We start from the raw sequence: 16,251 nt of genomic DNA on the forward strand, positions 1-16,251 counted from the left end.
GTGTCTCCTCTCAGTATCTCCTCAGTGTCTCCTCAGTGTCTCCTCAGGGTCTCCTCTCAGTATCTCCTCAGTGTCTCCTCAGTGTCTCCTCTCAGTATCTCCTCTCAGTATCTCCTCAGTGTCTCCTCAGTGTCTCCTCTCAGTATCTCCTCAGTGTCTCCTCCCAGTATCTCCTCAGTGTCTCCTCAGTATCTCCTCAGTATCTCCTCAGTGTCTCCTCTCCGTATCTCCTCAGTGTCTTCTCCTCAGGGTCTCCTCTCAGTGCCTCCTCAGTTTCTCCTCTCAGTATCTCCTCAGTATCTCCTCAGTATCTCCTCAGTGTCTCCTCAGTGTCTCCTCTCAGTATCTCCTCAGTATCTCCTCAGTGTCTCCTCTCTGTGTCTCCTCAGTATCTCCTCAGTGTCTCCTCAGTATCTCCTCAGTGTCTCCTCTCAGTATCTCCTCAGTGTCTCCTCTCTGTGTCTCCTCAGTATCTCATCAGTATCTCCTCAGTGTCTCCTCAGTGTCTCCTCAGGGTCTCCTCTCAGTATCTCCTCAGTGTCTCCTCAGTATCTCCTCAGTGTCTCCTCAGTGTCTCCTCTCAGTATCTCCTCTCAGTATCTCCTCAGTATCTCCTCAGTGTCTCCTCCCAGTATCTCCTCAGTGTCTCCTCAGTATCTCCTCTCTGTGTCTCCTCAGTATCTCCTCAGTGTCTCCTCTCAGTATCTCCTCAGTGTCTCCTCTCTGTGTCTCCTCAGTATCTCCTCAGTGTCTCCTCTCCGTATCTCCTCAGTGTCTCCTCTCAGGGTTCTCCTCAGGGTCTCCTCTCAGTATCTCCTCAGTATCTCCTCAGTATCTCCTCAGTGTCTCCTCTCAGTATCTCCTCAGTATCTCCTCAGTGTCTCCTCTCTGTGTCTCCTCAGTGTCTCCTCAGTATCTCCTCAGTGTCTCCTCTCAGTATCTCCTCAGTGTCTCCTTTCTGTGTCTCCTCAGTATCTCATCAGTATCTCCTCAGTGTCTCCTCAGTGTCTCCTCAGGGTCTCCTCTCAGTATCTCCTCAGTGTCTCCTCAGTGTCTCCTCTCAGTATCTCCTCTCAGTATCTCCTCAGTATCTCCTCAGTGTCTCCTCCCAGTATCTCCTCAGTGTCTCCTCAGTATCTCCTCTCTGTGTCTCCTCAGTATCTCCTCAGTGTCTCCTCTCAGTATCTCCTCAGTGTCTCCTCTCTGTGTCTCCTCAGTATCTCCTCAGTGTCTCCTCTCCGTATCTCCTCAGTGTCTCCTCTCAGGGTTCTCCTCAGGGTCTCCTCTCAGTGCCTCCTCAGTTTCTCCTCTCAGTATCTCCTCAGTATCTCCTCAGTATCTCCTCAGTGTCTCCTCTCAGTATCTCCTCAGTATCTCCTCAGTGTCTCCTCTCTGTGTCTCCTCAGTGTCTCCTCAGTATCTCCTCAGTGTCTCCTCAGTGTCTTCTCAGTGTCTCCTCTCTGTGTCTCCTCAGTGTCTCCTCAGTATCTCCTCAGTGTCTCCTCTCTGTGTCTCCTCAGTTTCTCCTCAGTGTCTCCTCAGTATTTCCTCAGTGTCTCCTCTCTGTGTCTCCTCAGTGTCTCCTCAGTATCTCCTCAGTGTCTCCTCAGTATCTCCTCAGTGTCTCCTCAGTGTCTCCTCTGTGTCTCCTCAGTATCTCCTCAGTGTCTCCTCAGTATCTCCTCAGTATCTCCTCAGTGTCTCCTCAGTGTCTCCTCAGTATCTCCTCAGTATCTCCTCAGTGTCTCCTCTGTGTCTCCTCAGTATCTCCTCAGTGTCTCCTCAGTATCTCCTCAGTATCTCCTCAGTGTCTCCGCAGTATCTCCTCAGTATCTCCTCAGTGTCTCCTCAGTATCTCCTCAGTGTCTCCTCAGTATCTCCTCAGTATCTCCTCAGTGTCTCCTCTCTGTGTCTCCTCAGTATCTCCTCAGTGTCTCCTCAGTATCTCCTCAGTAGCTCCTCAGTGTCTCCTCTCTGTGTCTCCTCAGTATCTCCTCAGTGTCTCCTCAGTGTCTCCTCAGTGTCTCCTCAGTGTCTCCTCAGTGTCTCCTCAGTATCTCCTCAGTGTCTCCTCAGTATCTCCTCAGTGTCTCCTCAGTATCTCCTCAGTATCTCCTCAGTGTCTCCGCAGTATCTCCTCAGTATCTCCTCAGTGTCTCCTCAGTATCTCCTCAGTATCTCCTCAGTGTCTCCTCTCTGTGTCTCCTCAGTATCTCCTCAGTGTCTCCTCTGTGTCTCCTCAGTATCTCCTCAGTGTCTCCTCAGTATCTCCTCAGTGTCTCCTCAGTATCTCCTCAGTGTCTCCGCAGTATCTCCTCAGTATCTCCTCAGTGTCTCCTCAGTATCTCCTCAGTATCTCCTCAGTGTCTCCTCTGTGTCTCCTCAGTATCTCCTCAGTGTCTCCTCAGTATCTCCTCAGTATCTCCTCAGTGTCTCCTCTGTGTCTCCTCAGTGTCTCCTCAGTGTCTCCTCAGTATCTCCTCAGTGTCTCCTCTCTGTGTCTCCTCTGGTTCTAAACCTGTGAACTCCAGCTGCAGTTACAGTGGAGGAGTGCACATTTAAACAGTGATGTCACTGTTTCTACATCTGAATATGAGGACGTACACCAGGTTTATGTGTGTACGCAACCTTTATACATGAGGGCCTTGGACCACTGTAGACCTGGACCACTGTAGACCTGGACCAAGACACATGTCCTCTTTAGACCTGGTCCACATGTGTCCTCTAGGGACCTGGTCCACTTTAGACCTGGACCACTGTAGACCTTGTCCAACACACATGTGTCCTTAGTAGACCTGGTTCAATACACGTGTCCTCTGTAGACCTTGTCCACATGTGTCCTCTGTAGACCTGGACCACTGTAGACCTAGTCCAACACACATGGGTCCTCTGTAGACATGGTTCAACACACGTGTCCTCTGTAGACCTTGTCCACATGTGTTCTCTATAGACCTGGTCCACTTTAGACCTGGACCACTGTAGACCTGGTCCAACACACATGTTTCCTCTGTAGACCTGGTTCAATACACGTGTCCTCTGTAGACCTTGTTCAGATGTGTCCTCTGTAGACCTGGTCCACTGTAGACCTAGTCCAACACACATGGGTCCTCTGTAGACCTGGTTCAACACACGTGTCCCTGTAGACCTGGTCCACTTGGCTCTCTGTAGACCTGGTCCACTGTAGACCTGGTTCAACACACATGTCCTCTGTAGACCTGGTCCACTGTAGACCTGGTCCAACACACATGGGTCCTCTGTAGAACTGGTTCAACACACGTGTCCTCTGTAGACCTGGTCCAACACACATGGGTCCTCTGTAGACCTGGTCCACTGTTGACCTGGTTCAACACACGTGTCCTCTGTAGACCTGGTCCACTGTAGACCTGGTCCACTGTTGACCTGGTTCAACACACGTGTCCTCTGTAGACCTGGTCCACTGTAGACCTGGTCCAACACACATGGATCCTCTGTAGACCTGGTCCAACACACATGGGTTCTCTGTAGACCTGCTGTTGGTCTTCATTCCTCTTGGTGGATCTCACTCATGGTTCTGGCTCTGGTCCTGGTTGTGGTTCTTGTCCTGGTCCTGGTTCTAATTCTGGTCCTTGCCTTGGTCCTGGTTCTGGTTCTGACCCTCTCCCCTCTCCACCCACAGCTGTTCTTAGTCATCATCTTTGGCTGTGTCACTGGTTCTGGTTCTGGTTCTGGTGCTAGTCTTGGTTCTAATTCTGGTCCTGGTTCTGGTTCTGACGCTCTCCCCTCTCCACCCTCAGCTGTTCTTAGTCATCATCTTTGGCTGTGTCACTGGTTCTGGTTCTGGTTCTGGTCCTGGTCCTGGTTCTAATTCTGGTCCTGGTCTTGGTCCTGGTTCTGGTTCTGACGCTCTCCCCTCTCCGCCCTCAGCTCTTCTCCGTCGTCATCTTCGGCTGCGTCGCTAACGAAGGCTACGTCAACCGTCCGGAGGAGGAGGCGGAGTTCTGCATCTTCAACCGGAACCAGAGCGCCTGTAACTACGCCGTCGCCATGGGAACGCTGTGCTTCCTGTGTAGCTCCGCCTTCCTGGCCCTGGACGTTTACTTCCCTCAGATCAGTGGCGTCAAGGACCGCAAGAAGGCCGTCATGGCCGACATCGGTGCCTCAGGTGAGTTCGCAGGATCCGTACGCCGTCATCTGTTGACGCAAATGTCCCATCCAATAATAGAGGCTGTGAGCAGCGGTGGGCGGAGCCTCCCACCATACGCTCTGCCTCCCGTCACTGTCCACACTTCGGCTCCGCCCACACCTCTCCGTCCCGGCTTATAGATTTTTCCATGTGACGCTTGTGCAGAGTCTTGTGAACATACTGTCGTCTGTTTTTTTTGTTTTTTGGCTTTTTTGTCGTCATCTGTTTTATTTTGTTTGTCATCTGTTTTTTGTTTGTTTTTTGTCTGTTTTTGTTTGTTTTGTTGTCTGTCGTCTGTTTTTTTGTTTGTCGTCTGTTTTTTGTTTGATTTTTGTCTTTTTTATCATCTGTTGTCTGTTTTTTTTGTTTGTCTCTGTGTTTTGTCTGTCGTCTGTCATCTGTTTTCTTCTCTGTTATTTGTCATCTGTTTTGTTGTCTGTCGTCTGTGTTGTCGTCTGTTTGTTGTCTGTTTTCTTCTCTTTGTCCTCTGTCGTCTGTTTGTCGTCTGTTTGTCGTCTGTTTGTTGTCTGTTTTGTCGTCTGTTTGTCGTCTGTTTGTCGTCTGTTTGTTGTCTGTTTTCTTCTCTTTGTCCTCTGTCGTCTGTTTGTCGTCTGTTTGTCGTCTGTTTGTTGTCTGTTTTGTCGTCTGTTTGTCGTCTGTTTGTTGTCTGTTTTGTCGTCTGTTTGTCGTCTGTGTTGTCGTCTGTTTGTCATCTGTTTTCTTCTCTTTGTCCTCTGTCGTCTGTTTGTCGTCTGTTTGTCGTCTGTTTGTCGTCTGTTTGTCGTCTGTTTGTTGTCTGTTTTGTCGTCTGTTTGTCGTCTGTTTGTTGTCTGTTTTGTCGTCTGTTTGTCGTCTGTTTGTTGTCTGTTTTGTCGTCTGTTTGTCATCTGTTTTCTTCTGTTTGTCCTCTGTCGTCTGTTTTGTCGTCTGTCGTCTGTTTGTTGTCTGTCGTCTCTTTTTGTCTTTTGTCGTCTGTTTTGTCGTCTGTTTGTCATCTGTTGGATACATAAATCATATGCTGTAAAACCAGTCTGACTTGAATCTACACTGATCGTACGAACAGACTCTTCTTCGTCTTCTTCATCCGTTCATGTTCGCAGATTTTTGGAAGGAAAAGTGTGATCTTTCTGTTAGTGTTAGCGTCATGGCTGTCTGTGGGCGGTGGTTTCATGTCTACGACCGTCCAAACCCTGCCCCTAACCCTGCCCCTGATCCTGATCCTGACCCTGCCCCTGATCCTGACCCTAACCCTAACCCTGCCCCTGACCCTGACCCTAACCCTAACCCTGCCCCTAACCCTGACCCTAACCCTGATCCTGACCCTAACCCTGCCCCTGACCCTAACCCTGACCCTAACCCTGACCCTAACCCTGATCCTGACCCTGACCCTAACCCTGCCCCTGACCCTGACCCTAACCCTAACCCTGCCCCTAACCCTGACCCTAACCCTGATCCTGACCCTAACCCTGCCCCTAACCCTGCCCCTGCCCCTGACCCTGATCCTGACCCTAACCCTGATCCTGACCCTGACCCTAACCCCTAACCCTGACCCTGACCCTAACCCTGATCCTGACCCTAACCCTGCCCCTAACCCTGCCCCTGCCCCTAACCCTGCCCCTGACCCTAACCCTGACCCTGACCCTAACCCTGCCCCTGACCCTAACCCTGCCCCTAACCCTGCCCCTGACCCTAACCCTGACCCTGACCCTAACCCTGACCCTGCCCCTAACCCTGCCCCTGACCCTATCCCTGACCCTGACCCTAACCCTGACCCTGACCCTAACCCTGCACCTAAACCTGCCCCTGCCCCTAACCCTGACCCTAACCCTGACCCTAACCCTGATCCTGACCCTGACCCTGACCCTAACCCTGCCCCTAACCCTGCCCCTGACCCTAACCCTGACCCTGACCCTAACCCTGCACCTAAACCTGCCCCTGACCCTGACCCTAACCCTGCCCCTAACCCTGCCCCTGACCCTAACCCTGACCCTGCCCCTAACCCTGCCCCTGACCCTAACCCTGACCCTAACCCTGACCCTGCCCCTAACCCTGACCCTAACCCTGCCCCTGCCCCTAACCCTGACCCTAACCCTGACCCTAACCCTGATTCTGACCCTGACCCTAACCCTGCCCCTAACCCTGCCCCTGACCCTAACCCTGACCCTAACCCTGACCCTGCACCTAAACCTGCCCTGCCCCTGCCCCTGACCCTAACCCTGCCCCTGACCCTAACCCTAACCCTGCCCCTAACCCTGACCCTGACCCTGACCCTGACCCTAACCCTGCCCCTGCCCCTAACCCTGACCCTAACCCTGACCCTAACCCTGATTCTGACCCTGACCCTAACCCTGCCCCTGCCCCTGACCCTAACCCTGACCCTAACCCTGACCCTGCACCTAAACCTGCCCCTGCCCCTGCCCCTGCCCCTGACCCTAACCCTGCCCCTGACCCTAACCCTAACCCTGCCCCTAACCCTGACCCTGACCCTAACCCTGATCCTGACCCTAACCCTGCCCCTAACCCTGCCCCTGACCCTAACCCTGCCCCTGACCCTAACCCTGACCCTGCCCCTAACCCTGACCCTGACCCTGACCCTAACCCTGACCCTGACCCTGACCCTAACCCTGACCCTGACCCTAACCCTGACCCTGCCCCTGACCCTGCCCCTGCCCCTAACCCTGACCCTGACCCTAACCCTGACCCTGACCCTAACCCTGCACCTAAACCTGCCCCTGCCCCTGCCCCTGCCCCTGCCCCTGCCCCTGCCCCTAACCCTGACCCTAACCCTGACCCTAACCCTGATCCTGACCCTAACCCTGCCCCTAACCCTGCCCCTAACCCTGACCCTGACCCTAACCCTGCACCTAAACCTGCCCCTGCCCCTGACCCTAACCCTAACCCTGCCCCTAACCCTGCCCCTGACCCTAACCCTGACCCTGACCCTGCCCCTAACCCTGCCCCTGACCCTAACCCTGACCCTGCCCCTAACCCTGCCCCTGACCCTGACGCTAACCCTGCCCCTGACCCTGACCCTAACCCTGACCCTGCCCCTAACCCTGCCCCTGACCCTGACCCTAACCCTGACCCTGCCCCTAACCCTGCCCCTAACCCTGCCCCTGCCCCTGCCCCTAACCCTGACCCTAACCCTGCCCCTGACCCTAACCCTGACCCTAACCCTGACCCTGCACCTAAACCTGCCCCTGCCCCTGCCCCTGACCCTAACCCTGCCCCTGACCCTAACCCTAACCCTGCCCCTAACCCTGACCCTGACCCTAACCCTGATCCTGACCCTAACCCTGCCCCTAACCCTGCCCCTGCCCCTAACCCTGCCCCTGACCCTAACCCTGACCCTGCCCCTAACCCTGCCCCTGACCCTAACCCTGACCCTGACCCTGACCCTAACCCTGACCCTGACCCTAACCCTGACCCTGACCCTAACCCTGCACCTAAACCTGCCCCTGCCCCTGCCCCTGCCCCTAACCCTGACCCTAACCCTGACCCTGACCCTAACCCTGATCCTGACCCTGCCCCTAACCCTGACCCTGACCCTGACCCTAACCCTGACCCTGACCCTAACCCTGACCCTGACCCTAACCCTGACCCTGCCCCTGACCCTGCCCCTAACCCTGACCCTGACCCTAACCCTGACCCTGCCCCTAACCCTGACCCTGACCCTAACCCTGACCCTGACCCTGACCCTAACCCTGACCCTGACCCTAACCCTGACCCTGCCCCTGACCCTGCCCCTGCCCCTAACCCTGACCCTAACCCTGACCCTGACCCTAACCCTGCACCTAAACCTGCCCCTGCCCCTGCCCCTAACCCTGACCCTAACCCTGACCCTAACCCTGATCCTGACCCTGACCCTAACCCTGCCCCTAACCCTGACCCTGACCCTAACCCTGCACCTAAACCTGCCCCTGCCCCTGACCCTAACCCTAACCCTGCCCCTAACCCTGCCCCTGACCCTAACCCTGACCCTGCCCCTAACCCTGCCCCTGACCCTAACCCTGACCCTGCCCCTAACCCTGCCCCTGACCCTGACGCTAACCCTGCCCCTGACCCTGACCCTAACCCTGACCCTGCCCCTAACCCTGACCCTGACCCTGCCCCTAACCCTGCCCCTAACCCTGCCCCTGACCCTGACCCTAACCCTGCCCCTAACCCTGCCCCTGACCCTAACCCTGACCCTAACCCTGACCCTGCACCTAAACCTGCCTGCCCCTGCCCCTGCCCCTGACCCTAACCCTGCCCCTGACCCTAACCCTGCCCCTAACCCTGACCCTGACCCTAACCCTGATCCTGACCCTAACCCTGCCCCTAACCCTGCCCCTGCCCCTAACCCTGCCCCTGACCCTAACCCTGACCCTGCCCCTAACCCTGCCCCTGACCCTGACCCTAACCCTGACCCTGACCCTGACCCTAACCCTGACCCTAACCCTGACCCTGACCCTGCCCCTGCCCCTGCCCCTAACCCTGACCCATACCCTAACCCTAACCCTGCACCTAAACCTGCCCCTGCCCCTGCCCCTAACCCTGCCCCTAACCCTGACCCTAACCCTGATCCTGACCCTGACCCTAACCCTGCCCCTAACCCTGCCCCTAACCCTGACCCTGACCCTAACCCTGCACCTAAACCTGCCCCTGCCCCTGACCCTAACCCTGCCCCTAACCCTGCCCCTGACCCTAACCCTGACCCTGCCCCTAACCCTGCCCCTGACCCTAACCCTGACCCTGCCCCTAACCCTGCCCCTGACCCTGACGCTAACCCTGCCCCTGACCCTGACCCTAACCCTGACCCTGCCCCTAATCCTGACCCTGACCCTGCCCCTAACCCTGCCCCTAACCCTGCCCCTGACCCTGACCCTAACCCTGCCCCTGACCCTAACCCTGACCCTGACCCTGACCCTAACCCTGACCCTGACCCTAACCCTGCCCCTGACCCTGACCCTAACCCTGACCCTGACCCTGACCCTAACCCTGACCCTGACCCTGACCCTAACCCTGCCCCTAACCCTGACCCTGACCCTGCCCCTAACCCTGAACCCTAGGGCTGTTTTTGTGTCCATACAGTGGGTGGTGCTACAGAGCACATTTGGGCAGAAATGGGATTCATTTTTACATATTTTCAAATTTTGGTCCAGACGCGACATTTGAGCCAAATGTGGTTTGAGTTTTAGAGCAGGTTTAAGTTTAAAGTGTTTGGAAAAATAATGATGTAACCTGACCATATGACCTCTGGTACTGACCGTATGACCTCTGGTACTGACCATGTGACCTCTGGTGCTGACCATGTGACCTCTGGTGCTGACCATGTGACCTCTGGTACTGACCATGTGACCTCTGGTGCTGACCATGTGACCTCTGGTACTGACCGTATGACCTCTGGTGCTGACCATGTGACCTCTGGTACTGACCTTGTGACCTCTGGTACTGACCATGTGACCTCTGGTGCTGACCATGTGACCTCTGGTACTGACCGTATGACCTCTGGTGCTGACCATGTGACCTCTGGTACTGACCGTATGACCTCTGGTGCTGACCATGTGACCTCTGGTGCTGACCGTATGACCTCTGGTACTGACCATGTGACCTCTGGTACTGACCGTATGACCTCTGGTACTGACCGTGTGACCTCTAGTGCTGACCATGTGACCTCTGGTACTGACCGTGTGACCTCTGGTGCTGACCATGTGACCTCTGGTACTGACCGTATGACCTCTGGTGCTGACCATTTGACCTCTGGTGCTGACCATGTGACCTCTGACCTCACAGCCATGTGGGCGTTGCTGTGGTTCGTGGGCTTCTGCTTCCTGGCCAATCAGTGGCAGGTTTCCAGAGAAGAGGACAACCCCCTGAGGGAGGGGGCCGACGCTGCCAGAGCCGCCATCGTCTTCTCCTTCTTCTCTGTGTTCACCTGGGTACGTACCCGGACCAAAGAACCCCGACCCAGAACCCCAACCCTGGAACCCCGACTCTGGGACCCTGACCCTGAGACCGCAACCCTGGGACCCCGACCCTGGGACCCTGACCCTAGAACCCCAACCCCAGAACCGTGACCCTAGAACCCCAACCCTAGAACCCCAACCCTGGTACCCTGACCCCAGAACCCTGACCCTGGAACCCCGACCCTGGGATCTGAACTCCTAGAACCCCAACCCCAGAACCCTGACCCTGGAACCCCGACCCTGGAACCCCAACCCTAGATCCCCAACCCCAGAACCCCAACCCAGGGACCTGAACCCTGTTGACCTCTATTAACAGGTGTTCATAACCTTTGACCTCTATTAACAGGTGTTTTATTTATTTATTTATTTTTTATTTAACCTTTATTTACCCAGGCAAGCAATTAAGAACAGATTCTGATTTACAAATGCAGCCTGATCAAAGAGCAATGGCTCCTTGAGGGGAAGGGGGTGAGGAGGCTAAAAGTAAGAAGTAAAAACAAGGTTAAACAATTACAAAAACAAATAGTTAATAAATAAATCCATTACAACAATGATAGTCAGACATGTTAAAGACAAATACTCAACAGGTGCAACAGTCAACTCAAATTTATTCCAGGTTTTGCTTAAAAACAGTGAGAGATGTGAGGACAGTGAGTTTTAGGGGGTTTGTAGAGTGTTCAGTCGTTCGCTGCAGCAAATCGGAAGGCGCTGCGACTGAAAACAGTGTGGGCTTTGGGGATAGTGAGTCTGATGAGATTACTGGACCTAAGACTGAGTGCAGAATGGGAGAGGTGAAGAAGGGAGGAGAGGTAAAGAGGGGTTTTTCTGAGTAAGGTTTAGTAAATGCGCTGGAACCCGTGACGGAGCCATCTGGTGTGGAGGGAGGTCCAGTCAGCTAAGTTCTACAGGTGACAGTGGTGAGTGGAGAAAGGAGCACCTGTGACAAAACTGACGGCAGAATGGTGGAGAGGGTCAAGTCTGCTGAGGGTGGAATGAGAAGCCATCCTATAGATGGAGTCACCATGATCAAATATGGGCAGGATGGTCATTTTAACAAGGAAGTGTTTGGCTGAACGGGTGAAGGAGGTCTGATTCTGACACAGAAAGCTCAAGTGAGCTTTGACTTTGGACTGCAGGTGCTTCATGTGGGTGGTGAAGGAGACGGATGAGTCCAACCTCAGACCAAGGGATTTATAACAGGTCACAAACTCCAGTTCAGAGCCATCGGCACACAGGATTTTAGGGGCAGTGGTGGAATCGTGTTTCCGGTCAAAAATAATGCATTTGGTTTTCTTGGTGTTGAGGGAAAGATGCAGGCTGTGAAAATACTGCTGGATAGAACTGAGACTGAGCTGCAGTGTGGATGCTGCGGAATGGAGAGAGGGGCCCTCTGAGTAGAAGATGGTATCGTCAGCATATAGGTGGATCTTGGAGTTACCGGCGTTCTTGGCTACATCATTAATGTAGATGGAGAACAGTGTTGGGCCCAGGATGGAGCCTTGGGGCACCCCTTTAGTGATCATGAGAGGGTCAGACAAGATGTTTTCAGTCTTCACTTGCTGAACTCGGTTGTTTAGATCGCTGGTGAACCAGTTGCAGGAGTGTGATGACAGACCAATGGTGGTGAGCCTCTGCAGGAGGATGGAGTGGTTGACAGAATCCAAGGCCTGAGATAAATCGATGAAGGCAGCAATGCAGATTTACTTGGAGTCCAAGGAAGAACAATGTCATCCAAAACCTTCAGAGTAGCTGTGGTGCACCCGTGGCCTGGCCGGAACCCAGACTGAAGGTTAGACAAGATATTGTTTGAAACCATGCAGTGGCTAAGCTGTCTATGAACCAGTTTTTCTAGGACCTTGGCCAGACACAGCAGAATGGAGATGGGTCAGTAGCTGTTGGGGTCAGAGCCTGAGCCACCTTTAAAGAGTGGAAAGACCAGTGCGGATTTCCAGTCTGTGGGAAAGACAGACAGTTCCAGACACATATTAAACAGCCACGAGATGGGGACGGCAATGAGCGGAGCAGCAACTTTTAAAAACCTTGGATCAAGCCCATCAGAGCCAGCTGACCTGTTGGAGTCCAGTTTGGTGAGCTCCTCTAGAACCTCCGAGGTCAGGATGGGTCTAAAGGAGAAGGTGCCAGAGCTGGAAGTCGTAGGTGAATGTGATGGCGCAGCAATGGGGGACTTGACAGAGAAGACATGGGCTGAGTTGACCAAGTGTTGGTTGAGAAGCGAAGCCATATGAGACTTATCAGTGACAACAGAGGCACCAAAGGACATTGCACTCGGAAAATGCGGGGAAGCGAGTTTGTTTTCCATGGACTGGACTGTTTTCCAGAATGCCTTGGAACCAGATCCACAAGATGCAAATTTGTCCAGGAAATGACTGACTTTGGCTTTTCTGACAGCCTGAGTGCGTTTATTTCTGCACTGTCTAAAAGCAAGCCAGTCGGCAGGAGACTGAGGAAGGGGCTTTCCGCCATAACGTGTTCTTCTGGCGGATTAATGTGGCCAAATCATGGAAAAACCAGGGGCTGAAGTGATCCTTGAACTGTGAATTTTTGAGTGGAGCATGTTTATTGATGATCTGGATAAAGGACTGCTTAAAGTAGGACCAGGCAGCATCCACAGTGGAGTAAGTATTAATTCTGTCCCAGTTCTCTGCAGCCATGTCATGGAGAAAGGCTTCTTGGTTAAACTTCTTCATAGCGCATTTCGTTACAGTCACAGGTGGACGTTTAACTGAGGAGCCAGAGCATATGCAGGCAATAGCACAATGATCACTCAGATCTTGACTAAAGACGCCAGATTTATAATTAGAAGGGCTGTTCGTGAGGATAATATCTGTCAGTGATGCAGATGAAGGAGATTTCAAATTGTGCTTGGTAGGCTCTGAAATAATTTGGGAGACTTGGTGCGTCAGATTGTTGAATGACCGTATCTGGGGGGTTAGTCATGTCCCTATTTAGGCCACCAAGGAGAATAAACTCAGAGGAGATGTGCGGGACCAGAAGTTCACTGAGTACAGTTAGAGAGGATAGTGGGGCAGAGGGTGGTCTATAACAGACAGCAACAGAAAGAGAGAAATTATTTGACAGTTTGATCTTTAACACAAGCAGTTCAAGAAGCTTGGGAACAGACTTTGACAGTGACACAGAGCGTTGCAGATGATCTTTTACAAAGAGAATCACACCCCCTCCCTTGGTGGCTCTATCTTGGCGAAAGACACAATAACCTGGTATTAAAATTTCAGCATCTGCAATGCTTTTCTTAAGCCATGATTCAGAGACTGGTAAAACATCAGGATTTGCAGCGTGTACCCAGGATTTTAACAAATCGAGTTTAGGTAAAAGACTACGGATATTGATATGTAAAAAGCCCAGAGATTTACGCTGACAAAAATCGTCAAACACCAGACTAGGAGCAGTAGGACTAATATTAACTGTAGCAGGCCCAGGATTTGGATGAACATTGTTTATGACCTTTGACCTCTATTAACAGGTGTTTAACCTTTGACCTCTATTAACAGGTGTTTATGACCTTTGACCTCTATTAACAGGTGTTTATGACCTTTGACCTCTATTAACAGGTGTTTATGACCTTTGACCTCTATTCACAGGTGTTTATGACCTTTGACCTCTATTAACAGGTGTTTATGATCTTTGACCTCTATTCACAGGTGTTTATAACCTTTGACCTCTATTAACAGGTGTTTATGACCTTTGACCTCTATTAACAGGTGTTTATAACCTTTGACCTCTATTAACAGGTATGTATGACCTTTGACCTCTATTAACAGGTGTTTATGACCTTTGATCTCTATTCACAGGTGTTTATAACCTTTAACCTCTATTAACAGGTGTTTATGACCTTTGACCTCTATTCACAGGTGTTTGTAACCTTTAACCTCTATTAACAGGTGTTTATGACCTTTGACCTCTATTAACAGGTATTTATGACCTTTGACCTCTATTAACAGGTGTTTATAACCTTTGACCTCTATTAACAGGTGTTTATGACCTTTGACCTCTATTAACAGGTGTTTATAACCTTTGACCTTTATTAACAGGTATTTATGACCTTTGACCTCTATTAACAGGTGTTTATAACCTTTGACCTCTATTAACAGGTGTTTATGACCTTTGACCTCTATTAACAGGTGTTTATGACCTTTGACCTCTATTAACAGGTGTTTATGACCTTTGACCTCTATTAACAGGTGTTTATGACCTTTGACCTCTATTAACAGGTGTTTATGACCTTTGACCTCTATTAACAGGTGTTTATGACCTTTGACCTCTATTAACAGGTGTTTATAACCTTTGACCTCTATTAACAGGTGTTTATGACCTTTGACCTCTATTAACAGGTGTTTATAACCTTTGACCTTTATTAACAGGTGTTTATGACCTTTGACCTCTATTAACAGGTGTTTATGACCTTTGACCTCTATTAAAAGGTGTTTATGACCTTTGACCTCTATTAACAGGTGTTTATGACCTTTGACCTCTATTAACAGGTGTTTATAACCTTTGACCTCTATTAACAGGTGTTTATGACCTTTGACCTCTATTAACAGATGTTTATGACCTTTGACCTGTTTCTCAGTTGAAGTCAGATCATCTGGAACCGAAGACTGTAACATACCTGACATTGTGTTTCATTGTGTTTGTCGTCTGTTTTGTCGTCTGTTTGTCGTATGTTTTGTCGTCTGTTTATTGTCTGTTTGTCGTCTATCTATCGTCTGTCGTCTGTTTATCGTCTTTTTTTCGTCTGTTTTGTTGTCTCTTTTGTCATCTGTTTGTCGTCTGTTGTCTGTTTTGTCGTCTGTTTGTCGTCTGTCGTATGTTTTGTCGTCTGTCGTATGTTTTGTTGTCTGTTGTATGTTTTGTTGTCTGTTTTGTCGTCTGTTTGTCATCTGTTTTGTCGTCTGTTTTGTCGTCTGTTTGTCGTCTGTTTGTTGTATGTTTTGTCCTCTGTTTTGTCCTCTGTTTTGTCGTCTGTTTGTTTTGTCGTCTGTTTGTTTTGTCGTCTGTTTTGTTGTCTGTTTGTCATCTGTTTGTTGTATGTTTTGTCCTCTGTTTTGTCGTCTGTTTGTTTTGTCGTCTGTTTGTTTTGTCGTCTGTTTTGTCGTCTGTTTGTCGTCTGTTTGTTGTATGTTTTGTCCTCTGTTTTGTCCTCTGTTTTGTCGTCTGTTTGTTTTGTCATCTGTTTGTTTTGTCGTCTGTTTTGTCGTCTGTTTGTTGTCTGTTGTATGTTTTGTCATCTGTTTGTCGTCTGTTTGTCGTCTGTCATCTGTTTTGTTGTCTGTTTTGTCGTCTGTTTTGTTGTCTGTTTTGTCGTCTGTTTTGTCATCTGTTTGTTGTCTGTTGTATGTTTTGTCGTCTGTTTGTCGTCCGTTTGTTGTATGTTTTGTCGTCTGTTTTGTCGTCTGTTTGTCGTCTGTTTGTTGTCTGTTTTGTCGTCTGTTTGTCGTCTGTCGTCTGTTTTGTCATCTGTTTCTTTTACAGGCTGCTCTGACTCTTTTGTCTTTGGAGCGTCTCAAACGTGTTTCATTTGAGGAGGAGTACAACAAACTGTTCAGTCCTCCACTGGCATGACCCCGCCTCCAGGCACTGCTGCTCCAGTGGGCGTGGCTTCTGCTTCAGTGGGCGTGGCTTCTGCTTCAGTTTCTTTGTTTTTTCTGCAGGTTTATTATTCAATGTTCTGATGTTCTGCTCATAAAAACATGTGATTAAACCTTAAAGTTCTGAGTTTGACTTTTTCCTGTCGGTGTGGTTCCGGTCGGTCCGGTACCTGTCGGTCCAGTTCCAGTCGGTCCAGTTCCAGTCGGTCCATGGGTTAAATCCCCAATAAAACCATCAAACTGAAACAGGACAGATAAAATCAAACTATCAAATGAGATGGACAGTCCACCTGTGTCCACCTGTGCCCATTTGTGCCCATTTGTGTCCACCTGTGTCCACCTGTGTCCACCTGTGTCCACTCATATAAACATGTTGAACCAACAACTACCAGGTCTAGGTCCAGGTCCAGGTCAGGGTATAGGTCCAGAGTGAAGCCTGTGGATCTGCTGAGTCATGTTGTTTGTTTGTTTGTTGACATGTGTTGTTGTTTGTTTGTTGACATGTGTTGTTGTT

At 51.0% G+C, this 16,251-nt stretch overlaps 1 protein-coding gene and 1 long non-coding RNA gene across 4 annotated transcripts in view; both read left to right on the forward strand.

The window, feature by feature from the left end:
* The window catches only part of LOC115416545 (synaptogyrin-1-like), a 35,707-nt gene that overhangs the window by 12,400 nt on the left and 7,056 nt on the right, over positions 1–16,251 (forward strand). The window contains exons 2-4 of one of the 2 annotated variants that reach the window (XM_030130347.1): positions 3,904–4,141; positions 9,938–10,083; positions 15,622–15,851. In XM_030130347.1, the coding sequence (XP_029986207.1) occupies positions 3,904–4,141; positions 9,938–10,083; positions 15,622–15,711 (474 nt within the window). In that variant the 3' untranslated portion in view covers positions 15,712–15,851. Of the gene's footprint in view, positions 1–3,903; positions 4,142–9,937; positions 10,084–15,621; positions 15,852–16,251 lie in introns of those variants that run through there. The other variant, XM_030130346.1, reaches the window with a different exon arrangement.
* Positions 13,613–13,990, forward strand: LOC115416548 (uncharacterized). 2 transcript variants are annotated; one of them, XR_003934997.1, is made up of 3 exons: positions 13,613–13,640; positions 13,791–13,880; positions 13,941–13,990. It is a non-coding gene; the product is annotated as an uncharacterized LOC115416548 (long non-coding RNA). The 2 variants fall into 2 exon arrangements; XR_003934996.1 differs by having other exon boundaries at positions 13,616–13,640; positions 13,731–13,880.

The sequence above is a fragment of the Sphaeramia orbicularis genome, unplaced genomic scaffold (genome assembly GCF_902148855.1).
Source record: "Sphaeramia orbicularis unplaced genomic scaffold, fSphaOr1.1, whole genome shotgun sequence".
Taxonomy (NCBI): Eukaryota; Metazoa; Chordata; class Actinopteri; order Kurtiformes; family Apogonidae; genus Sphaeramia; species Sphaeramia orbicularis.